Source organism: Heteronotia binoei, chromosome 19, assembly GCF_032191835.1.
Source record: "Heteronotia binoei isolate CCM8104 ecotype False Entrance Well chromosome 19, APGP_CSIRO_Hbin_v1, whole genome shotgun sequence".
NCBI lineage: Eukaryota > Metazoa > Chordata > Lepidosauria > Squamata > Gekkonidae > Heteronotia > Heteronotia binoei.
Window position 1 is genome coordinate 28,438,894 of NC_083241.1, and position 26,138 is coordinate 28,465,031.

The 26,138-nt window shown below is 48.0% G+C and overlaps 1 protein-coding gene across 1 annotated transcript in view; it reads right to left on the reverse strand.

Moving 5' to 3' along the window:
• Positions 1 to 8,415: 8,415 nt before the first annotated feature.
• Positions 8,416 to 26,138, reverse strand: part of GNB5 (G protein subunit beta 5) — a 49,478-nt gene continuing 31,755 nt past the window's right edge. Inside the window, 6 exon segments of the mRNA XM_060260240.1 lie at positions 8,416 to 8,875; positions 10,603 to 10,769; positions 16,934 to 16,964; positions 16,966 to 17,031; positions 23,571 to 23,619; positions 25,801 to 25,892. Of these exon segments, the coding sequence (XP_060116223.1) occupies positions 8,864 to 8,875; positions 10,603 to 10,769; positions 16,934 to 16,964; positions 16,966 to 17,031; positions 23,571 to 23,619; positions 25,801 to 25,892 (417 nt within the window). The 3' untranslated portion in view covers positions 8,416 to 8,863.

The window sequence follows — 26,138 nt, forward strand, 5'->3', positions numbered from 1 at the left end:
GGCTGTACTACTGATAGTTCAATCAATTCAAATCTGGGCTAAAATAAATCTAAGAGATGCTTTCTCTATTCTTACAAGGAATCCCTTACAAAGATACAGGAGTGTCTTCAGCCATCCACCAAATGGCTGTCCACTAGCTGAAGGATCTGTTTTCCATTGGAAGGGCCACTTGGAGAAAGAGCTCAAACTTGAGCCAAGAGGCAAGGTGGGGTATAAATATTTTAATAAATTAATTTATACACTTTGCTCAGTGTAGTAGTAAGAGAAACCACCCCATTATATTCTTACAGCAGTTGGGCTGGGTTTAGAAGCAGTCTCGCATTCAATGAGAACGTACACTCCCCGCCCCTCTTAGACAGGGTGTACAGAGCTCAGAATTAATCTGTGCCTTCTATTTATTTGGATGGGAGACGTTTTCAGATTCCTGCAGCCTTCTGATTTTGTGTCTGTGGTACTGGGCAAGTTAAAGACATTGCAAAGTATACACTGCAGTGCCCATTACGAAAGGCTGAGGATGACAGTTTCAAATCATCCTCAGTTCTTTTGTACAGGCTGGTCTAACTGGTATTGTTTACAATCTTCTCTCTGATGGAAGTGTACCCAGCACATTAGACAGATTCTATTTGTAGTAACAAAAACAAAAAAATTAGTCAGAAATACTAGATGAGGCAATGGTGATTCTCTGATCTAATATTTATTGTGAAATACAGATGTTGAACTTCCTTTCCACTGTTCAGTGGAAATGGTGTTTTCTTATTAACCTCCCTTCTCCCACCATCCGACCAGCTCTAACAGAAAGCGTTTGAAATGTTTACAGGAAGGATGAAACCATGAACATGTTAAAATTAATTTTTAGAAACTTACTTTTTAAAATGGTGGATAGCCTTAATGGGTGTGGGAAAAGTCTAAACTGCCATATTATGTCACACAGTTTGCAGAGCCGAACTTAACACCATTGATCAATAATGTTATTCTTGGTTTCAGCCTTGCATGAAGAAAACCACAAGCTTTCCTATTCTCCAGATACAATTTGATTAACATGCGCTTAGGCCTTACACCCAGGTGAGAAACTCTTATGCACAGGTAGGTTTCTCCTGTAATTAGGGTTCCTCCCATTGATTTAAACATTGATGCTGGTTCCTTGAATGCTGTAGGTCTGAAGCTTGAGTGGAGCAGGTGGCCTAAGTAGTCCCGCCCCCCCTCCTGAATGACTGCTACAGATCTCAAATCCCCATCCTATATTGCAGCAGACTGAATTGTAACCTGAAAACAGACCAGGTTGGAACAAAGACTGAAGGAAAACAAAGCAAGTCTATGACAACGTAGGGATGCTTTCGTATGGAAAACCCCACTTATGAAAACACTGTATAGGCTTTAGCAGATATAGAAATAGAGCAGTCAGGTAAGTATGCCATGTTTCTACCATCAGTCACAGTTTGTACCAGAAAAAGGAAGATATTACAAGACTGATTATAAGAACAGATGCTTAGAATTGAACATAGTAGTACCTACAGTTCAGTTATATGTTGCATAGTATATAATTAACTTTCATCTATATGATTCTTCCATCATCTCAGGTTCTGTAGCAGAGGTTTGTAGCTCATCGTTCTAGAGCCCAATGGGTAGCACTAAATATGGTACTTTAGGCAAAGTAGATTGGAAGTAAAATCTTTAGGCAAAGGTAGATTGGAAGTTCAGGTGTGATGTTGTAATGCTGAATTGTTTTTATAACATTTTGTGATCTGCCTTGAGTCTCAGTGAGAAAACTTAATTATAAATAATAACAATTAAAAATAAATTAAAAAATACATATGGAAAGCTGCCGCCAGCACTCCTGCATATACAAGGAACCAGTGAACTCAGGGTTCAACATATTTCTTTTCTGGATAATACTAGCTTTTCTGGATATTTTATTTATTGGAAACTTGCATCCTCAGACTAGCCTATCTATTGTTCCTATTAAAAAGTTAATCCAAGCAAAATCCAAAAAATGGGACCTCAAACACAAGTCATCTTAGTCTAAACTCATTACTCCAAGTTGGCTTTCTATAACTCATACTTTCTTACATCTTTTTATTTAGAAAATTGGTACCGTTCATCTCCAGAACCTACTTCGGGTGGTTTCTGAGCAAAGCTGTCTGATGGGTACAGTCTGGGCTTGGACATAAAACACTCCTGTTTAGTTCCCTTTAGATACTCTGCCAAGTGCAAAACTCTCTATTTTTTTCATTAAAACTAAAACATTCTAACAGGTCAGGGAGAACATCAAATAGGGACTATGGTGTATGTTGCGTGTTAAACATGATGAGAACTCTGAACAAATTTCCCTTGAGAAATTTGAGCATTATATTCTCCAAGGCAAACCTTTTATCTGAAAGTGACCTTGTACTGAAAACTGGAATAGAATGGAAGATTTGTCACATGAATCTTCCTTCTCGGTGGTCCTGGGGTGGGGCAATCTTTATTTCCGAGATGAAGCCCCTCCTCTTAGCAGGCAGGGTCACCGATCTCTGCATGATTCCTGTAAGGGAGGGGCTTCCCCCACAGAGCCCTGTCCATTTCCAAAGCCTTAACACTCCCTTCCCCAAATAAAGCAACAACTCAGAACAACCAAGCTGAACTTACAAAGAAAGCACCTTCAAGACCAACAAGTGCTAATGTTTTAAGCATGTTTTATTTTAAGGTGGGGGGGGGTTGTGTGTGTGTTTGTCTGTCCTTTAAAAAGTTTATATTCTTAAATAGGTACAGACATGGCCCGGCCTGACCCGACAAGGTCTCATTTATATCAGATCCGGCCCTCATAACAAATGAGTTTGACACCCCTTCTCTAACCCATCCATGATGGATGTGGAAAATCTGTGTCCTAGAGAAACCTTTCCTGAAAGAAATGAACACTGACGAAGAGACTTCAAGGTAGACGCTTCAAGGTAGAAGCTCTGAGCCTACTCAACATCCAGACAATGCCACTGCTTCTCCCAGAAATGCTTAGAATTAGGAGCCAGTTTGGTGTAGTGGTTAAGAGTGGTGGACTGGAGAATGGGTTTGATTCCCCACTCCTCCACATGCAGCCAAGCTGGGGGACATTGGGTCAGTCACAGTTCTCTCAGAGCTGTTGTCTCAAGAGCAGTTCTCCCAGCCCCATCTATCATGGAGAGAGGAAGGGAAAGGATATTGTAAACTGTTCTGAGACCCCAAGTGAAGGGTGGGGTATAAATCCAAACCTCCTCCTCGGATCCTCTGAAGCAGGTGAGCATGAAACTGGGACCATTGAAGGACATCTTGACAGAAAACCACCATTCCTAAAAGACTTGCCAGGATTGCCCTGTGATGTCCTGAATGGCAGTTTGTATTTTCTCCTGCCACTCTTGCAATAGGAAGACTGTCATGATGATGATGATGATGATGATGACGGATTTATATCCTGTCCTCCACTCTGAATTGCAGAGTCTCAGAGCAGTCTACAATCTCCTTTATTTCCCCCCCCACACCCACAACAGACACCCTGTGAGGTAGGTGGGGCTGAAAGAGCTCTCACAGAAGCTGTCCTTTCAAGGACAACTCTCCGAGAGCTCTGGCTGACCCAAGGCCATTCCAGCAGCTGCAAGTGGAGGAGTGGGGAATCAAACCCGGTTCTCCCAGATAAGAGTCTGTGCACTTAACCACTACACCAAACTGAGTTGTGCGTATCATTGCTCCCCAGGTGTCAAACTCTCTAAGCCAGATATATGACAAATAAGTCAGATGATGACAAAACCATGGTCCTGGAGGCATGAAACTGTCTGACGTCCATCCTCTATTCCCTACTGTAGTGATGGGGATCTAATTAAGTTGTTGTCCAAATAAGGAAAAATGAACACTCCCTGGATTCTCAAATGTGCTGCCAATGAAGCCACAACTTTGGCGAACACACTTGGCACCAATTTGAGTCCAATACTGAAAATGGTGTCTGTAGTAAGCAAATCATAGGAACCTCCGGTGTGCTTTTTGGACTGGGAAACATTTATAAAAGATAAGATCAAACAGTAATCAAAATATTGACTCAGAATCGCGGCGCTCTCCAGAGCACAGCCAAAGGTGTCCTTCTGTCTTAAGTCAGGGCTAAAGACTGGGCTCTGTAGGTGAAGCCCCTCCCCTCCAAGAATCACACAAAGACCAGCAGCCCTGCCTGCTAAGAGAAGCAGCTTTATCCCAAAAGTAAAGACTGCCCCACCCCAAACTACTGGGGAACTTCAATCCTACCCCTAGTAAACTAAGATTTGATGAAGAGATGGTCTATTCTTTCTCTGCTTGAGTGTTCTTGATCCATCAGGTGGGTTTTTGCTTTTGCAAAGGCTTGGAGTCATTACTCTGCTATTAGGGTTGCACGCTGGGCTATCTCCTCCCTCGTAGGAACAATATACCAGGGGTGGAATTCTAGCAGGAGCTCCTTTGCATATTAGGCCACACACCCCTCATGTAACTAATCCTCCAAGAGCTTACAGGGCTCTTTTCTGTAAGTTTTTGGAGGATTGGCTACATCAGGGGTGTGTGGCCTAATATGCAAAGGAGCTCCTGCTAGAATTCCACCCCTGAATATACCATTCCATGTCCATGAACATGGGTCTCGCCTGCTCCCAGGGTCTGAATCTCTTGCAGCATACAAATGAAGCAATGAGAAAAACCTGCTAGGTTATGCGTGCAGCCTCACTCCATGAGCAATCATACTTGTGCATGTTCTGCCACTGGTTTTAACATCATGGACATGCAAAGTCAGATTATTGGTCCATCTGAATCAGAACTGCATAGTCGGACTGGTAACAGCTCTCCAGGGTATCAGGCAAAGAAAACTGAACCCGTGACCGCTGGCATGTAAACAACATGCCAGGGGCCCTTTCGTCACTGAGCCACACTTCCTCCTCTAAATCTGTGCGTCATTCCATACCTCCCCTTAGCCTAGGTGAGCTGCTCAAAATCTTACATAATGGGATTCTCAGGCATTTCTTCATTTCATCATCTCTACCAATGACAAGCACAATTTCCGCATAAGTTCACTGCTGGCAACACACTGTAAATGACTCATAAAGGGGTTTAGTTAGTACTTGCAACGCAGCATCTCGGTAATTCAAATATACCCTTCGAATGATACGAATTTATACTTTCTGGGGGCCTACCTAGCAATTATCTCACAAACACAGACATTAAAGCCGCTCTGCCATCCAATTTTGCTTTATGCTTAGAAGTTATTCCAGTTCACAGTGCACAGATTAAATTGTGGGAATCGGCAGTCACAAAAAGGATTGAAAGGATTCTTACACACAAAAAAACCCCCCAAACCCTCACCACTTTTATATAACAGCAATTATCTTTAATAGGAAATAGGTTGGGTCTCACAGGAACTGACTCTGAAGATTCTTGCAGAAATGCTAACTTGATTAAATTGCTGGACTTTATATCATTGTTCTCCACTCAGCAATGGCTAAGAGATTGGCAGATGTTAAGTCTGCACTGCACAGGGAGTACCTCCCAGTGTTTTATCACCTAATTGAAATGTTTCCTAATTTCGAGCTTAAGAAAATAAAATGCTGTTGGATTTTTTTTTTCCTTGATAAGCAGAAATTGCAGGAGGCCTCCAACTCAGATGGGGGCCTCAATGGATAATCTCCTTCTGGGGCGCCTATTTCCCCTGTGGAAGGGAACATACACATTGCCCGTATACTGCCTGTATGTTCCCTCCAACAGGGCAAAAACTGCAGTTCAGGGAATCTGAGGCTGGGGAAACAGAAGAGATAACCCCTGCCATGACACCATCCTCATCTGAACTGAGGTTGCTATTCCTTCCCTATCCAAAATGATTTGTCGACAGATGTGCTACTTAAATTCCCAAAGTCTTCAAGTCGTAACAAACTCATAGCAACCTCATCCACGGGGCGTTCCAGGCAAGACACATGCAGAAGTGGGGAGGGGTTGTGGCTCAGAGGCAGAGCATCTGTTTGGCATGCAGAAGGCCCCAGGTTCAATCCCCAGCATCTCCAGTTAAAAGGATCAAGCAGTTGGTGATGTGAAAGACCTCTGCCAGAGACCCTGGAGAACCACTGCCAGTCTGAGTAGACAATACTGATCTTGATGGTCCAATGGTCTGATTCAGTATACGGCAGTTTCATGTATGAGCTGCGGCCAGTCTGAGTAGGCAATACTGACTCAGTATAAGGCAGCTTCATGTGAATATTTGCCATTGCCTTCTTCTGCTTAGCTACCCTAGTCTTCCCTTGTGGTCTCCCATCCAAGTCCTAAATGTGGCCAACTCTGCTTAGTTTCCAAGTTCTGGTGAGCTCAAGTGAAGCTGGACTATTCAGGCTGAAAAATTACAAACTTCAGTAATAATCTCTTGGTTCTGGGGAGCAATCAGCAACCAATGGAAACAAATGGTGTGTGGAGGGGGACTCTCACTGGGTTTTAATTATTCTAAACAGCACTTGTTCTTTTTAAGCCTCAAATTCAGCACTCAACTGAGAAATGTTTCAAAGAACTGAGACTGCTTTTGCACACTCCAAGGAACCTGACAAAGAGGAGGAGTGAGTGACTCACACATCTTCTCCCCCATGCTGTTTTGGAGTCCAGGGTAAGCCAATGCCTCTTTTTTTAAAAAAAGCCTTGTCTAATTTTTTTTCCTTAGTTTCTAAGCTTGCCATTTTATTTCTCCTTTCACTCCTAGTTGGAGAATGTCATCTTTTTTTAAAAAAAAATTAATGCAAAACAACTTTGTTAATTACACTTAATACTATGAAAAACAAGCCAAAACAATTTTGCTTATTACACTTAATACTACGATATTAAGTACAGAGTCCCACGCGGGCTGGCTGTGCGTCCGCTACAGCTTCACATGGACAGTTGTGTGTGATTGTTCCTTCCAATACACTCACCATCCCTCTAGCTCTGTTCACTTTAAAAACAGGCTGAAATTTCCCTTTGCCTGGAGGTGGTATACTACACAGGGGAAAATGGTACAGGATTTAGTACGGTCTTCTGCCATTTTGGCACTATATGAACATATGAAGCTGCCTTATACTGAATCAGACACTTGGTCCATCAAAGTCAGTATTGTCTTCTCAGACTGGCAGCAGCTCTCCAGGGTCTCAAGCTGAGGTTTTTCACACCTATTTGCCTGGACCCTTTTTTGGAGATGCCAGGGATTGAACCTGGGACCTTCTGCTTCCCAAGCAGATGCTCTACCACTGAGCCACCGTCCCTTCATCATTATTATGTGTTACTTTTGACAGCCTAGACCAGCTCAATTTCATCTGATCTTGGAAGCTAAGCAAGGTCGGTCCTGGTTAGTACTTGGATGGGAGACCACGGAGGAAGCCCAGGGTTGTTATGCAGAGTAAGGCAATGGCAAACCCCCACTGAACGTTCCTTGCCTGGAAAACCCTTTGGGTCACCGTAAGTTGGTTGTGACCTTGCAGCACATAATTATTATTCAACAACAATCAAGTTTGCTGTGGCGAATAAGAGCAGATTCAGGGAATTAACTCAGTTGACGACAAATATAGGGTTTGATCGAAACGAAGGGTTTTCACACACATTAAATCATGCACTTTCAATGCAACTGGATTTTACAATGTGAAATGGCAAAATCCATTTGCAAGCGCTCACTGAAGCAGATTGAAACTACATTATTTGGCATGTGTGAAATGTGTGAAAGTGCCCTAAGTTTCCTGCTAATGGAAGGCACTTCCGCCAAGTACAGCAGAACTTCCCTGCCTCTCTCTCCCACCTCCCACTGCAGCCCTTTCTGAAATGCTGCTCCTGGGGGACATGAGGCCCTCAGGAATTTCAAGAGAGGAAAATGCAAAATGGGGGCAGGGGAGATAGTGATAGCAGCTGAGGATACCTTCTGCCTCAGGATGTCTGCAGCCAGCACAGTGATAGCAGCTGAGGATACCTTCTGCCTCGAGACCCACTGATGTCTGCAGCCAGCATGGAACGCTCTCCTTGCTCTGTGAACACCCATGCTGGATCAGACTAAGGGTCCATCTAGTTCAGCTTCCAGTTTCCAACAATGGCCGGTCAGATTTATTATTTATTTATTTATTCCTCGCATTTATATCCCGCCCTCCCTGCTGAAGCAGGCTCAGGGCGGCTTTCCCCCAGCAGCTGAGAAACAGAAGCTCAATGACTCTGAACCCAGAAGCCCCCGTCTGTTATCAATAGCTGGTGACAAACTATCCCTCCACAAGTTTGACCAACCTCCCCTTTTAAATCCATTTAAGCCAGTGGTCCATGTGAGACCTTGTGTCCTGTACGTTAGTTCCACAAGTCACCTACTTATTCCATACAGCAGTAGAGCATAAACATAGTGGGGAAGGGAGATAAAGTGGAAGTTACACATTCTTTCTCTCTTGCTGCCTTTATGGGAATGCACGAAGAAACCCCAACAATGGTAGGAATCTGTATTATTTCTGAGTTGACTTTCAGAAGTCACGTAATTCATGCAAAATACTATACACATAGTGTGCATTAAAATACTAAGGTCTGTTTTACAGGTTATTTTGATAGAAGTCTGGCTTTTTAGAATTGTTAAACTATTTTGCTAAGAAATAAAAGTCATTTCAAAAACAGAATTAAAAATGACTTAACTATACCACACACAGATCCCGCCCCCCGCCCGCTGTATGACAAAAGTGTATTTATTACCTTCTCTAACTAGTAGTGTTTGAGCAATGACTGGATAACCCTGGCAAAATATTATTCAGTTGTTTGACTACCAGATTGCTCCAAGCTGTTTCTTTTTGTTGTAGCTTTTTGTCTCTTTTTGAAAATGTAGATTTCATTTTTGTGTCCTATGATGTCAATTTTAACGCATAGTTGGAGACAGTGCTGAGGGTTAAGCCCAGATCTGCAGAGAGAAAAATAAAACTATGATCAGGAACTGCAATGGTATTTGGTTTTTTCCAGGGCTTTTTTTGAGCATGAACTCCATTGCATTTTAGGCCGCACCCCCCTGATGTAGCCAATCCTTCTACAGCTTACAGTAGGCCCTGTACTAAGAGCTCTGCAAACTCTTGGAGAATTGGCTACATCTGGGGGTGTGGTCTAATATGCAAAGAAGTTCCTGCTACAAAAAAAGTCCTGTTTTCCCCTCAAAATTAAATATATGTTACTGGCAAAACCTGAATTAGTATTTGGATATTTCCAGAAGATATTTCCAACCCGAAACAATGCTCAAAATTTTCTGTTTAGTTTCAGAGCAAGTAGTTTCAATCTGAAACTAAACACGGATTTCTGTACACTGTTTTGCACTGGAAATATCCGAACGCACACCTCTATCAAAGTTTCAACCCACAACCAGGGAGACATGGGTTCAGAGTCTCACCTGGACATTCACTCTGTCTCAAGGTGCAAATGGACGTGACACTGGAGGTTCTATAAACACAGCTCCCAGTGTTCTTTCCCTAAAAATCAGATGTCTGGAGCCCCAAAGTGGATTGCAATGAAGTGTACGGGAGGAGGTTAAGACTTCCCCTTAGGCCATTTCTCCAACCTGAGCTGGCCCCATTGAACTGCAAAGTGTCCTGCTGTATACCCCCTCATGTTCCTCAGAGGAAGGGCGGGGTGAAAATGTGATAGGTGATGTCCTGGGCTGGCAACAGGGTTTCTGGCACCCTAGGCCCCTACCCCCCCCCCCCCATGCATCAAGTGCCTCCAAGTGCATCCACTGCCCCCGGTGCTCCTTCCCTGCTGCTGCCCACCTGCAGGTAGACGGTGAGGCAGAGGAGGGCAGCAGAGAGGTAGCAAGGGTGGGCGTGGTGGCAGCGGAGAAGGGGCACGGGAGTGTACATAAGGAGGGGGAGGAGGCACCTGCCAGCCACCCAAGACCCGGTAGCACCCTAGGTGGCCGCTTACCTGGCCTACTGGGATGCGCCAGCCCTGATGATGTCAGATATTCCTAAAACTGAAGGTCAGTTCACACACCTCTGGCTGGAGGCAAAGGCATGAGTGAATGTATCCTTCCCATCACACACACGGGCCATAAGAAGGCATTATCTCCTGGTAGTCCCTGGGCTAGAAGAGGCTAGGTTAAACACAACCAGAGCCTTCTCAGTGGCAGCCCCAATAATCTGGAACACCGTCCCAGAAGCCATCAGGGACTTATTGCAGTTCTGCAGCACCAGCAAGACTGAATTGTTCCGGATGGCATATGACATCTGAATGGAAGAGGGCTGCCACCCCACCTGGACCTGTCCTTTGTATTAATACCTACTGCCTAGGAATTGACAGCTTTGGAGAGAGGAAAATGATTCTTGCCTATAACTGATGTAGTAGCACCACTGTGATTTTATTTGATTGTTTTACTGTTTTAATACTGTTTATTAATGTTGCCTTTATTTATTTTATGCTGTTAGCCGCCCTGAGTCTGCTATAGAATGGGCGGGATATAAATCTAACATAACATAACAAACAAACAAATTAAATACATATTATCTTAAATAAATCAACAAAGCAATTCCATTTAAATAGTTATTGACAGATACCTGGAAAAATTGGCGTAAATGTCTACATCTCTGCATGTATTAGAGATAACATTAACAGGAAAGAGAAGCAAAAAGAAAGCATATCCCATACTCTTAGTGTGTGATCCCATGATCCTGAGCAGAATGCGGTCCCATCACATGAAACTCTCAAAGTGCTAACACGATTCTCATGCCCGAACAGAATGGAGACACGCGACCCTTTCAGAACATCCCACACATTTATGGTGTAGTCGTTGTAGCCCGCAAAAAGTAAGCGACCTGCGAAAGGAATTTCATTAATAAAGAATAACCAAAAAACTTTTACGGCTGCGGGATCTGACAAATAAAGTAAATCTAAACAGGCCCTCGCTCCTGCTGTATAGCCTGACCTACACACTGATTTACCAATGGTTTATCCATGGCTAGTTGCAAGGCAAGCCCAAGTGGACTTGTCCATTTCACCTACTTCACTTCCTCTTTCTGCCAAGACACAAGCACTACTGCACCATGTGTGCAAACTGCCTACTTCTCCTCCAATAGAAAGGAACATTTCTACAACAGAACACACGGGCGAAAAGCTGCTCTACGCTGAAGTCTGACCACTGGTTCATCAAGGTCAATGTTTTCTACTCCATGGTTCTCCGCATCACCTGGTATTTGATCCTTGCACGAGCACATGCTGGGAGCTGAACCCAGGACCTTCTGCACACAGATACTTAGCACCAGGGCTTTTTTTGTAGCAGGAACTCCTTTGCATATTAGGCCACACACCCCTGATGTAGCCAATCCTCCTGGAGCTTACAGGGCTCTCTTAGTAAAGGGCCTGCTGCAAGCTCCAGGAGGATTGGTTACATCAGGGGTGTGTGGCCTAATATGCAAAGGAGTTCCTGTTACAAAAAAAGCCCTGCTTAGCACACCTTTCTCATACAACTACCATCAACAGGTGATGTGTAAAACTGCTGCCTGACTACAACAGGGGTCTCCAACCTTTCTGTGGGTACCTTTGGAATTCTGAAACAGTTTGATGGGCACATCCACAAAATAGCTACTACATTATGATTGCCACAAGAGGCACAGTCAGTCACACAACAGCTGCCATACCTTATCTTCAGCCACACAGAGAAGATCCCCATGCTGTTGTGGCAGCTGCCGCCAAAGCAATGTTTTTTTAAAAATCTGCACATCTGATCAAATCTTCAGTGGTTGATCAGAAGCCTTGCTGAGCAAAAGACCAATCTGCCCCACCCACTATCTAAAAACACTCAAAGGCCACCAGAAAAGGTATTCTGGCTAGCTTGGTGTCGGGGTGTGTGGCCTAATATGTAAATGAGTTTGTGCTGAGTTTTTCCTACCCAAAAGTGGGGACATGGGTGTGTGTGGCCTAGGGTGACCATAATGTCTGAAGGCCAGCCAGGGACCCGGGGGGGGGGAGGGGGGGGTGCGCGCGCGCGAAGCGTGTGCGCCGCCGGAAACAGGAAGTGACGTCACTTCCGGTGACGTCACTTCCGGTGATGTCATGCCACCACCGGAAACAGGAAGTGGCATCACTTCCTGTGACATCATTTCCCCCGCGTCACCTGCCGGAAACAGGAAGTGACTTCACAGCACTTCCTGTGACGTCCCCAAAAATCCCCCAAATATCACCGCCGGAAACAATTTTGTTCTCAAATCCTGAATATACTTCATCAGTATATGGGATAAGGCACTTTCTCAACTGTGCTGCATAATGCAGCCTATTTATTTTGTCCTGTTGGCTCTGTTGGCTCTATCTGCGCCACCTTCATCACTTTCGGGGTGTGGATCCCCCAGTGGGGTGGTCTCCCGACTCCCTCCGCTGACTGTTTCTGATAGCCCTGCGCCCCCTCTTTCATTTGATATGTGTCCCGTGCGGGTGCCACCCTCCCGCCGGGAGATGCCGCAAAATGAGCCCCCTTGAGGCTTATGGCGGCAGGGCTCGGGGGAAGCGAGCTAGACTGCTGTTCTTTTGAGGGGTTATAGAGTGTTTCGAGCCCGTCCCTGTGGCATCGGTCCCATCGTTGTGGGACCAAGGGGGCCGGCGCAGCGGCACGCCGAAGCAGCCTGTCACTAATAACACCGGTCAAGATGCAGGACAGGAACCTGGAAGTGACCGACAGGCTGCTTCAGCGTGCCGCTGCGCCGGCCCCCTGGGCCCCACAATGATGGGACCGATGCCACAGGGACGGGCTCGAAACACTCTATAACCCCTCAAAAGAACAGCAGTCTAGCTCGCTTCCCCCGAGCCCTGCCGCCATAAGCCTCAAGGGGGCTCATTTTGCGGCATCTCCCGGCGGGAGGGTGGCACCCGCACGGGACACATATCAAATGAAAGAGGGGGCGCAGGGCTATCAGAAACAGCCGGCGGAGGGAGTCGGGAGACCACTCCACTGGGGGATCCACACCCCGAAAGTGATGAAGGTGGCGCAGATAGAGCCAACAGAGCCAACAGGACAAAATAAATAGGCTGCATTATGCAGCACAGTTGAGAAAGTGCCTTATCCCATATACTGATGAAGTAAATACAGGATCTGAGAACAAAATTGCACTAGAAGACACAAACGCAAAGCTCCCTTACACTGAATCAGTGCTTGGGTCCACCAAAGTCAGTATTGTCACATAAGAGAAGCCCTGTTGGATCAGGCCAGTGGCCCCTCCAGTCCAACACTCTGCGTCACATAATAACATAAGAGAAGCCCTGTTGGATCAGGCCAGTGGCCCATCCAGTCCAACACTCTGCATCACATAACAACATAAGAGAAGCCCTGTTGGATCAGGCCAGTGGCCCATCCAGTCCAACACTCTGCATCACATAACAACATAAGAGAAGCCCTGTTGGATCAGGCCAGTGGCCCATCCAGTCCAACACTCTGCGTCACATAACAACATAAGAGAAGCCCTGTTGGATCAGGCCAGTGGCCCATCCAGTCCAACACTCTGCATCACATAACAACATAAGAGAAGCCCTGTTGGATCAGGCCAGTGGCCCATCCAGTCCAACACTCTGCGTCACATAAGAACATAAGAGAAGCCCTATTGGATCAGGCCAGTGGCCCATCCAGTCCAACACTCTGCGTCACATAAGAACATAAGAGAAGCCCTGTTGGATCAGGCCAGTGGCCCATCCAGTCCAACACTCTGCGTCACATAAGAACATAAGAGAAGCCCTGTTGGATCAGGCCAGTGGCCCATCCAGTCCAACACTCTGCATCACATAAGAACATAAGAGAAGCCCTGTTGGATCAGGCCAGTGGCCCATCCAGTCCAACACTCTGCGTCACATAAGAACATAAGAGAAGCCCTGTTGGATCAGGCCAGTGGCCCATCCAGTCCAACACTCTGCATCACATAACAACATAAGGAGGGAGGGAGGGAAGGAAGGAAGGAAGGGGAGAAAGGGAGGAAGGGAAGAAGGGAAGGAAAGGAAGAAGGGAGGGAGGGAAGGAAGGGAGGGAAGGGAGGGAGGAAGGAAGGAAGGAAGGGAGGGAGGGAAGGAAGGAAGGAAGGAAGGAAGGAAGGAAGGAAGGAAGGAAGGAAGGAGGAAGGAAGGAAGGAAGGAAGGAAGGAAGGAAGGAAGGAAGGAAGGAAGGAAGGAAGGAGGGAAGGAAGGAAGGAAGGGGGGGAGGGAGGGAGGGAAGGAAGGAAGGAAGAATGAGGGAGGGAAGGAAGGGAAGGAAGGAATGGGGGGAGGAGGGGAAGGAAGGAAGAAAGGAAGGGAGGAGGGAGGAAGGAAGGAAGGCAAGGGAGGGAGGGAAGGAAGGAAGAAAGGAAGGGAGGGAGGAGGGAGGGAAGGAAGGAAGGGAAGGGAGTGAGGGAAGGAAGGAAGAAAGGAAGAAAGGGGAGGAGGGAGGGAGGAGGGAGGATAGGAAGGAAGGAAGGGAAGGGGAGTGAGGGAAGGAAGGAAGGAAGGAAGGAAGAAAGGAAGGAAGGAAGGGAGGAGGGAGGGAAGAAAGGAAGGCCGCCCCCCGCCCCCCCCGCTTTCGGCCCCCTTACCTTAATCCAGGGCGGCGGATCAGCGGCGGCGGCGGCGGGGAGTCCTCCGGCGGCGGCCTCGCGGCGAGGGAGGGAGGGAGCTGCCGGGGCTGGCCTCTGGAGGCCTCCAGGGACCAGCGCCGGGCCTCTCCGCTACCGGCGCTGGCCTCTGGAGGCCTCCAGGGACCAGCGCCGGGTGCCCCGCGGCTTCCCCGCGGCCTTCCGCTTGGTTCCCCTGGAGGCCCTCCAGAGACTCTGGAGGGCACTCCAGGGACCAGCGGAGGCGCGCGGGGAAGCCTTCGCTGGCCGGCGCTGGTCCCCGAAGGCCTTCCAGAGGCTCTGGAAGGCCTTCCGGGACCAGCGCCGGGTGCCCCGCGGCCTCCCCGCGGCCTCCGCTGGTCCCTGGAGGCCCTCCAGAGACTCTGGAGGGCCTCCAGGGACCAGCGGAGGGCCGCGGGGAAGCCTTCGCTGGCCGGCGCTGGTCCCGGAAGGCCTTCCAGAGGCTCTGGAAGGCCTTCCGGGACCAGCGCCGGGTGCCCCGCGGCCTCCCCGCGGCCCTCCGCTGGTCCCTGGAGGCCCTCCAGAGACTCTGGAGGGCCTCCAGGGGACCAGCGGAGGCCGCGGTGGGAAGCCTTCGCTGGCCGGCGCTTGGTCCCGGAAGGCCTTCCAGAGGCTCTGGAAGGCCTTCCGGGACCAGCGCCGGGTGCCCCGCGGCCTCCCCCGCGGCCCTCCGCTGGTCCCTGGAGGCACCTCCAGAGACTCTGGAGGGCCTCCAGGGACCAGCGGAGGCCGCGGGGAAGCCTTCGCTGGCCGGCGCTGGTCCCGGAAGGCCTTCCAGAGGCTCTGGAAGGCCTTCCGGGACCAGCGCCGGGTGCCCCCGCGGCCTCCCCGCGGCCTCCGCCTGGTCCCTGGAGGCCCTCCAAAGACTCTGGAGGGCCTCCAGGGACCAGCGGAGGCCCGCGGGGAAGCCTTCGCTGGCCGGCGCTGGTCCCCGAAGGCCTTCCAGAGGCTCTGGAAGGCCTTCCGGGACCAGCGCCGGGTGCCCCGCGGCTTCCCCCGCGGCCTCCGCTGGTCCCTGGAGGCCCTCCAGAGACTCTGGAGGGCCTCCAGGGACCAGCGGAGGCCGCTGGGGAAGCCTTCGCTGGCCGGCGCTGGTCCCCGAAGGCCTTCCAGAGGCTCTGGAAGGCCTTCCGGACCAGCGCCGGGTGCCCCGCGGCCTCTCCGCGGGCCTCCGCTGGTCGCTGGAGGCCCTCCAGAGTCTCTGGAGGGCTTCCAGCGACCAGCGGAGGCCACGGAGAGGCCTCCACCACTGCCGCCGGGCCCCCGCGCGCGGGCGGGGAAGGCGGGGAGTGAGGGTGGGAGCGTCCCTGCGCGTGCGCAGGGGCCTCTGCGCAGGCGCAGGGACGCTCCCTCCCTCACTCCCCGCCTTCCCCGCCCGCGCCCAGCGGCCCACCGGCTCCTGGGCTGGCCTAAACCGGGACCTTTAATGGTCCCCGGTATAGGCAGCCCGGGGATCCGGGATTGGGTGGCCAGATCCGGGAATGTCCCGGGAGACCGGGACGGTCTGGCCACCCTAGTGGCCTGATATGCAAATGAGTTCCTGCTGTGCTTTTTCTTACAAAAAGCCTGTGTGAAACAATGGTGACATCCGGGGGTGTGTGGCCTGATATGCAAATGAGTTCCTGCTGTGCTTTTTCTACAAAAAGCCCTGTGTGAAACAATGGTGACATCCGGGGGGGGGGGGGGAGCCTGATATGCAAATAAGTTCCTGCTGGCTTTTTTCTACAAAAAGACCTGTGTGAAACACTGGTGACATCAGGGGGGTAGCCCTGATATGCAAATGAGTTTTTTTCTAGAAAAAAAAAGCCCTGGTATTGGTGGGCACCATGGTGCCCACGAGCATTGCATTGGGGATCCCTGGTCTACATGCTTTTAACCCAACAGGACATAAATGTTGTGTTACTCTACTTGTTATGTTGCTAATGGCATTTTCTTTAAAATATTAATTTTCCTATTTTATAGCATTTCAAACAGATTCTCAACACTAGATCCAATTTCCGGCAACATTCAAAAGAATTACATGGATTTCGGACCTTAATAAATGCCTGTCATATATTCTTCGGATGTCTCCTTCAGTCCTCTGCCTCTTCATTTCACAAGGCTGCAATTATACCCAATTTCCTAATTGTTCCTAAGCCAATGAGACAAAGCACTTAAAACAAGACCTATCCAAAAGGAAGCGGCTGTAATGACCGTGAGCTTCCCCAGCTCTTGCCTGATTGTGATCTGATTGCAGACTGGCAGCTATGTACAGACACAAGAGTTTTAATGATTTATTTCACTCATTTAGTCAATCAATACATTGGGAACAACAAAGCTAAAACTGATGAGGGATTCCACAGCAGTTCTCATTTCTCTCCCCCGCCCCCCAAATGCAGCAGGAATTTCAATCTCACCACTGAGAGAGAAGTCCACACTGGAGGCCCCCAAAGATGATGCTCTCTTTGGAATAAATAGCGACTTCTCTGTCCGCACGGAGGTCATATAAGCGGCACTGGAAAGCAGTAAAAAAAAAAGCAACATGAGAGCAAGTTTGGTGCAGTGGTTCAGTGCACGAACTCTTATCTGGGAGAGCCGGGTGTGATTGCCCACTCCTCCACTTGCAGCTACTGGAATGGCCTTGGGTCAGCCATAGCTCTCACAGAGCTGTCCTTGAAAGGCAGCTTCTGGAAGAGCTCTCTCAGCCTCAACCACCTCACAGGGTGCCTGTCCATGGGGGGAGGAAGATAAAGGAGATTTGTAAGCCACTCTGAGACTCTGATTCAGAGAGAAGGACAGGGTATAAATCTATGGTCTTCTTCATCATCATCATCATCATCATCATCTCTCAGCTTAAGGAGAGGTTAACACACACGTGATTTGTTTTTAGCATTATGTTCATTGAGTATAAGGGCTTTTCCACATTCCCATTTTCCTTGCTGTGCGTCAGAAGCCCCCACCCCCCGTCCCTTCTGCAAGCGTTTTGTTCCCTCTACTGTTCGATTTGATATTACATCACTTTCTGGTCCAGTCTATCTTCCTGCAGATTTGAATTGCAGGTTTTTATGCCAGAAATAAAGCTATGCAGTATCTAACTGAACAACCGAGGGAGCAAAACACTTGTGGAATAACACTTCCCCCCCCCCCCCCCCCACAAGCCAGCAGAACACACAAGTGAGGAAAAGCTCTAAGCCAGTCTGGCTCTCTTTGAGGAAAAAAAGCAGGGTACAACAATCTAAATAAATAAATACAGGGTACAAATGAGTGATTTCCCCACCCCACGATGGAAATAATTTCCCCTATGCAAAACAACATCCTCAGTCTCATTTTCCATGATGATTTCTTTCTCTTTCAACGATCCATCAATTTCATTTGTCTTGTACCAAATTAACCACTATTACTTTCCCTTCCCAAGCTTGTCTGAAGTAGCCGCCATTTTATTCATGAGAATTATATGCAAATGATTTCTTTAGCACATTCGTGTGTCACCCTTCCTCCAAGGAACTCAGAGTCATATACATGGGTGGTCATTCCCATTTTATTCTCAGAGTAGCCCTAAGAAGAAGAAGATATTGGATTTATATCCCCCCCTCCACTCCGAAGAGTCTCAGAGCGGCTCACAATCTCCTTTACCTTCCCCACAACAGACACCCTGTGAGGTGGGTGGGGCTGAGAGGGCTCTCACAGCAGCTGCCCTTTCAAGGGCAACCTCTGCCAGAGCTATGGCTGACCCAAGGCCATTCCAGCAGCTGCAAGTGGAGGCTGGGAGGATAGCAATTGGCTTTTGTCTCCCAGTGAGCTTCAGGGTTGAATGTGAATCTACTTCTCCCCGGTCCTCATCCAACATTACACTAAGTCACAGTGGTTATTTGTGTCTGACAGTGCCATCATAAGTAGGTATCATGCTACTGGCTTCAGTGGATTTAGAAGAGATTATCCAGGTCTTTTTTGTAGCAGGAACTCCTTTGCATATTATGCCACACATCCCTGATGTAGCCAATCCTCCAAGAGCTTACAGGGCTGTTAATACAGGGCCTACTGTAAGCTCCAGGAGGACTGGCTACATCAGGGGTGTGTGGCCTAATATGCAAAGGAGTTCCTGCTACAAAAGAGACCTGAGTGTATCCCTGTTTATACTGGTGCGGTCAAATGCTCTAAAACAACCTAGGATTACAGTATCCAGGGGACTCTCTTCTTGTATTTGAATCTCCTAGTTTTCTGAGGCAGTCATCCAAGAGTTTGCTTTGGTATACCTCTGTATGTTAGGCAGGGTAATTAACTGGGGACAGAGCCGGTTTGGTGGTGGTTCCGCGGTTTCCTTGGTGATGGTTTCCACTGGTCCATCAAGATCACTCAGACTGGAATTGACTGTACATGGACTCAGGTAGAGGCCTTTCACATCACCTACTACTTAGTCCCTTTAATTGCAGATACCAGCAATTGAACCTGGGACCTTCTGCCTGTTAAGCAGCTAATCACTGAGCCACGCCTTCCTCTCCCCTGCATCCTGTAAAGTGTAAACCTATGAAGATTAGTGCAAGGAAACAACACTGGGGAACTTTGGCTTTTCTGTCCTTCTGTTGTCCCTCCTGAATAACTGGTTGGCCGCAGTGTGAGAGAGAGAGGATGCTGGACTAAGTGGACCATTTGTCTGATCCAGCAGGCCTCTTCCTGTGTTTCAAGGCCATAGCCAGGATTTTAAAAGTCGGGGGCTTTTTAAAAAGTCAGGGGGCACCCTTTCCCATCCGCCGTGGAGCTTGCCACGTCTCAGAAGCTTTCTGGCATAGAGGCAAAAGCTGGAAGCTCTGAAAGTGGCGAAGTCGAGGCAGCCAGCCACCCGTAAAACTTTTGAGACAAGAAGGGACTGCACATTGCATGCAAGCGGGGGGGGGGGTTTCCTTCCATTTCCCTCTCCCGTACTCTGGCGCTTTGCAGCTAGCAGCTCCATCTGTCCCCTCTCCCAAGCCACACAGCTTTCTCAGCCTCCGGCTCCTCCGCCTCCCTTCTCTCCACCTGCTGCTTTTGTTGCTGCAGCGCACGATGTCCTGCTCAGCTTTCTCAGCTCCGGCTGCCGCTGAGGACGGTTCACTGGTTCAGCCATGGCGACCCCCACCCCCCCCAAAATACCGGCTACACCCAGAGGGCCCCCTAGAAGTCAGGGGGCCCAGCCTGGAAGTTGGGGGCAGTGTCCTCACGGGCCCCCTGTGGCTATGGGCCACAGTGTGTTCTAATCACAGTGGGGATCATGGAAGATCCATTATCACACAACCATGTTCTTTCCCACTCATATCTGCTTTCAGACTTTTGTTTTGCACCTTTGGTATGTGATTAGGGGAGGGACGGTGGCTCAATGGTAGAGGGACGGTGGCTCAGTGGTAGAGCATCTGCTTGGGAAGCAGAAGGTCCCAGGTTCAATCCCCGGCATCTCCAAAAAAGGGTCCAGGCAAATAGGTGTGAAAAACCTCAGCTTGAGACCCTGGAGAGCCGCTGCCAGTCTGAGTAGACAATACTGACTTTGATGGACCAAAGGTCTGATTCAGTATAAGGCAGCTTCATATGTTCATTATATAGGGTTTTATTTTTTATTTTTTTGGGGGGGGGGAGGGGAGGTACCATAGAAAGCAAGGTTGAGATGCCTTCAAATACATTACTACAGAAATATGTGGTTTTAGGTACATGGTTTTTATTCATTGTGTTTGGGATTCTCTCTGACATTGCTTTATTTTGGATCATAACCAGGGCTTTTTTTGTAGCAGGAACTCCTTTGCATACTAGGCTACATCCCCGATGTAGCCAATCCTCCAAGAGCTTACAGGGCTCTTCGTACAGGGCCTACTGTAAGCTCTTGGAGGACTGGCTACATCAGGAGGCTGTAGCCTAATATGCAAAGGAGTTCCTGCTACAAAAAATACCCTGATCATAACCTGTTATTTTAACAGTCCCTCCTTCTAAAGATAATCCTGTGACTGATCAGGACTGAGCATGCTCACTGCCCTCCAGGAGGCATAGAATGCTGAGGGCAGCATTCCTGGGAGTGGAATGGAAAGTAGAAGACGATGGGATAAATTGGCTAGCTTGAGCACTTAAGAGTTTATAGTTTCTTGTAGTTCTGTATGTTGGAGGAGAATGTTCTCCCCATCCTGGGAATTACTTATAGACCCTCCTCCTTTACATCTTGCAGGAATCTACTCTTTTTTGCCATGGTTGCTTGAAGAACCAGAACATCGACACAGAAAAGTATTTGTTCAGAATCTAAATGCATTCAACAGCATAGAGTAATGTGGCCAAACCATGGGGATTATTTCCGGGGATTCAGAACACAAAATATCTGCAACTACAGAGGACCTGTGCAGACACCATATGGACGTTGAAGATGCCCTAAGCAACAATGCAAACGTAAATCTGAAAGCACCCACTGCAGAATCGAGCAGCTGTTGTTTCAGGGTTTGGAAATCCCAAACTTTGCCACTCTCTATTCAGCTGTGAATCTCAGTGGGTGGTCCTGGGCGTGCCGCTATTTCTCAGCCTACCGACATCTCCGGGTTGCACTGAAGTTAAAAACAAGATGCAGATATGTTTGCTACCCATACCCGGCCCTCAGAATGGGACCTGAAAGAAATCTAAATAGATACAGAAAGCCAGCCAAGTTTCCCCTCTCATTTTCTTCCACATCTTCCCAGGCACTTAAAAGAAATGCAGTTTTATTGTGGTTAGCTTGCTAAGCTGGTGGGTGGGTGCAATGTGCCTGCAATTACAGGTATTCACGTGACGTGGAAACTTTCTGCTGCCCTAAGAAAAGCCTTTGTTTCATGTGCTTCTTTTAAAGTTGCATTTTAGTGTTATAAACAACAAGGTACAAACTTTGGCTTTGTCTCAGAGGAGATGGAGCCCAAATCTGGCCCTGGTAACCTTTCATCAGCAACTTTTCAGATTATCTAAAGGTACTTTCATCCTGATCTGGGTGGCTCATAATAACTCTATCTCATCAAATCTTGGAAGCTAAGCAGGATCAGCCATGGTTAGTTCTTAGATGGGAAACCACCAAGGAAGTCCTGGGTTGCTATGCGGATAATGGCAATGGCAAATCTTTTGCTGACCTGGATGGCCCAGGTTAGTCTGATCTGATCATATTTTGCAGCTAAGCAGGGCTGATTCTGGTTAGGATTTGGATGGGAGACCACAAAGAAGTCCAGAGTTGCTTTGCAAAAGCAGGCAATGGCAAACCACCTCTGAGCATCTCTTGCCTTGAAAATCCCACAGGGTCACCATGAGTTGGCTGTGACTTGATGGCACTTTCCAACAGGTAGAGATCCTCCAAATTAATCTTGCCAAAGATATATTTCCTGTAGGCCATCAGAACTGCAGCAGAGATTCTCGCCCACATTAACACCCACTACTAAGACCAGTGGTAATAATACACCATTTCTAATTAGGGTGAAAAGCACATAAGCTCGACAATCAATCAATCCCGTCTGCAAAGCAATTTCAAAACAGAATGCAAAGCAGTGGTCACGTGACAATTCCACTGCATGCCCTCACAGCCTAGTGGTATTCACTCTGTGGCTCATAGAGAGCCACACTAGCAGTTACTAGCAGTCAAAGGAGCCACATTTACTTCCAGACAAATGTTCCCTCTAAGCTGAGTTAGTGTCAGCTAGCGCACAGATTTTTAGCTTCCAGCTCACACATTTTTGTCTTAGCTCAGGCAAACTGACCCAAAATCACACTAATTTATGCAGTAGCTCACAACTTTAATGTCTCACAACGCAGAATAAGAACATAAGAACATAAGAGAAGCCATGTTGGATCAGGACAATGGCCCATCCAGTCTAACACTCTATGTCACACAGTGGCCAAACCACCCCCTCCCCCCAAGTGCCATCTAGAGGTTCACAAGTGGGGCTAGAAGCCCTTCCACTTTGCCCCCCCCCCGCCACAAGCACCAAGAATACAGAGCATCACTGCCCCAGACAGTTCCAACAATATGCTGTGGCTAATAGCCACCGATGGACCTCTGCTCCATATTTTTATCCAATCCCCTCTTGAAGCTGTCTATGCTTGTAGCCACCACCACCTCCTGTGGCAGTGAATTCCACATGTTAATCACCCTTTGGGTGAAGAAGTGCTTCCTTTTATCCATTCTAACCCGACTGCTCAGCAATTTTATCGAATGCCTACGAGTTCTTGTATTGTGAAAAAGGGAGAAAAGTACTTCTTTCTCTGCTTTCTCCATCCCATGCATAATCTTGTAAACCTCTATCATGTCACCCCGCAGTCGACGTTTCTCCAAGCTAAAGCCCAAGCGTTTTAACCTTTCTTCATAGGGAAAGTGTTCCAAACCTTTAATCATTCTAGTTGCCCTTTTCTGGACTTTTTCCAATGCTATAATATCCTTTTTGAGGTGCGGTGACCAGAATTGCACACAGTATTCCAAATGAGACCGCACCATCGATTTATGCAGGGGTATTATGATACTGGCTGATTTGTTTTCAATTCCCTTCCTAATAATTCCCAGCATGGCGTTGGCCTTTTTCATTGCAATCGCACACTGTCTTGACATTTTCAGTGAGTTATCTACCACGACCCCAAGATCTCTCTCTTGGTCAGTCTCTGCCAGTTCACACCCCATCAACTTGTATTTGTAGCTGGGAGCTTAGAGGTAACATTGTTCCAGACCCAGGAAAAGGCTCATGTATCACTGGGATTTGCAGCTTATCTGGCCTCCAGTCCCCCCAGGTGGATCTTCCAAGGTGGGAACCACCTACCAACCTCAAGTCTCACCAGGCAATGGCCTTACTCACTTCCTTGGAACATGCAGTGGGAACCACATTCAGGCTCAGAAGATCCACAGGTCTCAGAAGATCCACAGAAGATCCACATTGACCTACCTGTGGCTCCTCCATTGAGCATCTCTGCCTTAGCCAATGGCTTTCCGTGCACGTTCAGTGGAAAACGCATGAGGAATTTTACATGTACCACCAGCTTGATTTTAGCCAGTCCTAGCCCCAGCTTGGGTAATCATCAGACTATTCAAAAAGAAATCAAGCAACCTACCGTGGCATCATCTGAACCAGAGGCAAAAGCATCTCCGCTTGGATAGTACCTATAAGTGGAACAAAAAAACCCCATTACATCCATAAGGTTCGTTCTAAAAATAGTCGTCATACCTTGTAAAGCAATCTGGATATTAAGAAGTACTGCTATTTGCAATTCAAAACACATAAAGGCACTGGGAGATAAGAGACTGGATCTTCCCAGTGTCTTTTTAAGCTTAATTATGTCTGCACAGGGCCAAATCCAGCATATTGATTACCAATAAAGATCAGACCAGAGATGGATGGATTTCTATCAGTCTTTTAAAATTACATTACAGTCCAGTACTCACATGGGTCCCCCAGGGGCTGAACCCTTTCATCCCTGCATGGTTTCACTAACCAAAACCCTTGTGCTGTTCTGCCCCTTCAAAGAAAAACAAAAGACATTGTTGTCTCCAGGCTGTGTTCCACACCCACTCGGGGCACCAGGCGTGCTACCACAGGTGGCCTCAACAGGTCTGGTCCCAGTCAGCTCTCCATTCTCCCCACCACAGTAACTCACACTTGCATGACTGCATCTTCTAACGTCTTTATTCAGGCTTTCCACAAAGCAGGATTCCCAGGGCAGTTCACAGCCCTCCCTTCCCTGGCTGCCTCTTGTTCCTCTCCCAGCCTCCACCAACAGTTCTGCCTTCATACACAGGTCCTTTGGGTCAGTTTGGTGTAGTGGTTAAGTGTGAGGACTCTTATCTGGGTTTGATTCTCCACTCCTCCACTTGCAGCTGCTGGAATGGCCTTGGGTCAGTCATAGCTCTTGGAGAGTTATCCTTGAAAGGGCAGCTTCTGGGAGAGCTCTCTCAGCCTCACCTACCTCACAGGGTGTCTGTTGTGGGCAGGGGGGGAGGTGTAAAGGAGATTGTGAGCCACTCTGAGATTCAGAGTGGAGGGCAGGGTATAAATCCAATAATAATATCATCATTATCATAATCTTCTATCAATCTTCAGTTTCGTGTATCAGCCAGTTTGGTGTAGTGGTTAAGTGCTGGACTCTTATCTGGGAGAACCGGGTTTGATTCCCCACTCCTCCACTTGCAGCTGCTGGAATGGCCTTGGGTCAGCCATAGCTCTCGCAGACTTGTCCTCTCACCCCCACCTACCTCACAGGGTGTCTGTTGTGAAGGGAGAAGATATAGGAGATTGTGAGCCGCTGTGAGTCTCTGATTCAGAGAGACGGGTGGGGTATAAATCTGCAGTCTTCTTCTTCTTTGCGCTTAGGACCCTCAGCTGTGGAGTCTGTTCTGAACCCCTGCCTTCCACATGCCAAATGACTCCTCTGGCCTTCCCCAGTCTGCTTCGCTCCAGCCCCCAATAGCCAGCCAGCTTCTCTCCAATGGATGCCCTTCCAGCCAAGCCCATGTGATTGGGTGAGAGGTCTCCAGTTGCTCTCCCCTGCCAGCTCTTAAAGAGGCCCTGTCCCCTTTCAGCCCCTTCAAGCCCCAGTCACATATTTGTCATTTCCCCCCTCCAAAAGACCAATAAGAGGGCAAATGGTGAAACTGTGTAGGGAGGAAAGGGTTAAGCCCCTCCTTTCTCCTGGCATTGTTCCACTCTGCTTGGAGGCTGCTGCGTGCAGGTGAAATGTACCTTGTCTGGTCCTTACTGGTAATCAGCACCTGTTCTTGGACTTTCACTTGGTCACATTGCTGCATGACCAACAAGTAATGAAGCCCCCCTCCATGATCCCTGTAATGGAGACTCTGCCTTCACTTTCCCACCCATATCCAGCTTGGCACAACTACAGGGCAAGCAAGGGCAAGTGAGGGCTTGGTTCTGTAGATACAGCCTTTGCTATTCCACTGGCTCATCACAGACATAGTCAGGGAGGAAGTTCTACCCCCTCCCCCCATCTATTAGTCCTTTACACACCATCCCTAAAGTTGGAGTCCTGTCGCTCCCTTAAGACCAACAAAGTTTTATTTAGTATGTAAGCTTTTGTGTGCTAAAAGCACACTTCATCAGACAATGAAATGGGGTACAGTTAGCAGTGCTACATACAACTTGTGGGTAGTGGTTAAGCATGCAAAATCGTATAAAGTTAGACTCCATGGACAAGATAGTGAAAATAACAAACTGAAAGAATTTCAAGTGTAATTCCTTTAATTTAAGCGTAATCTCTAAGTGTGATTTTGTCTGTCAGTATTTCTGCACCTGCAATGGATGGTGTAAACGTTACGGCAATGTCCACTGACCTGACGCTGTTGACATCTGATTCGTGGGTTTCAAACGACTGGATGCACTGGCCAGTCCGCATGTCCCAGACCATTGCTTTTTTATCACACCCCTGAAAACAAAAAACTGTTGTCAAGTTATAGCAAGACCCGAATTTTAATGCAAACTTCTGATTGGTGCAACCTGGCCGGTGCGGGAAGGACAGAGGTCCCTCCTGACTGAATCTCCATTAACTCTGCATCTTCTCAAAGTTCTGCAGACCAAAAGACCCTGCTGGCCTGGCAGCAAATGCTTTGCTTGTCCTTCTATCCAAAAGCCTGCAGCTGCTAGAAGGCTGGGCCTAGGGGAATCCCACGCG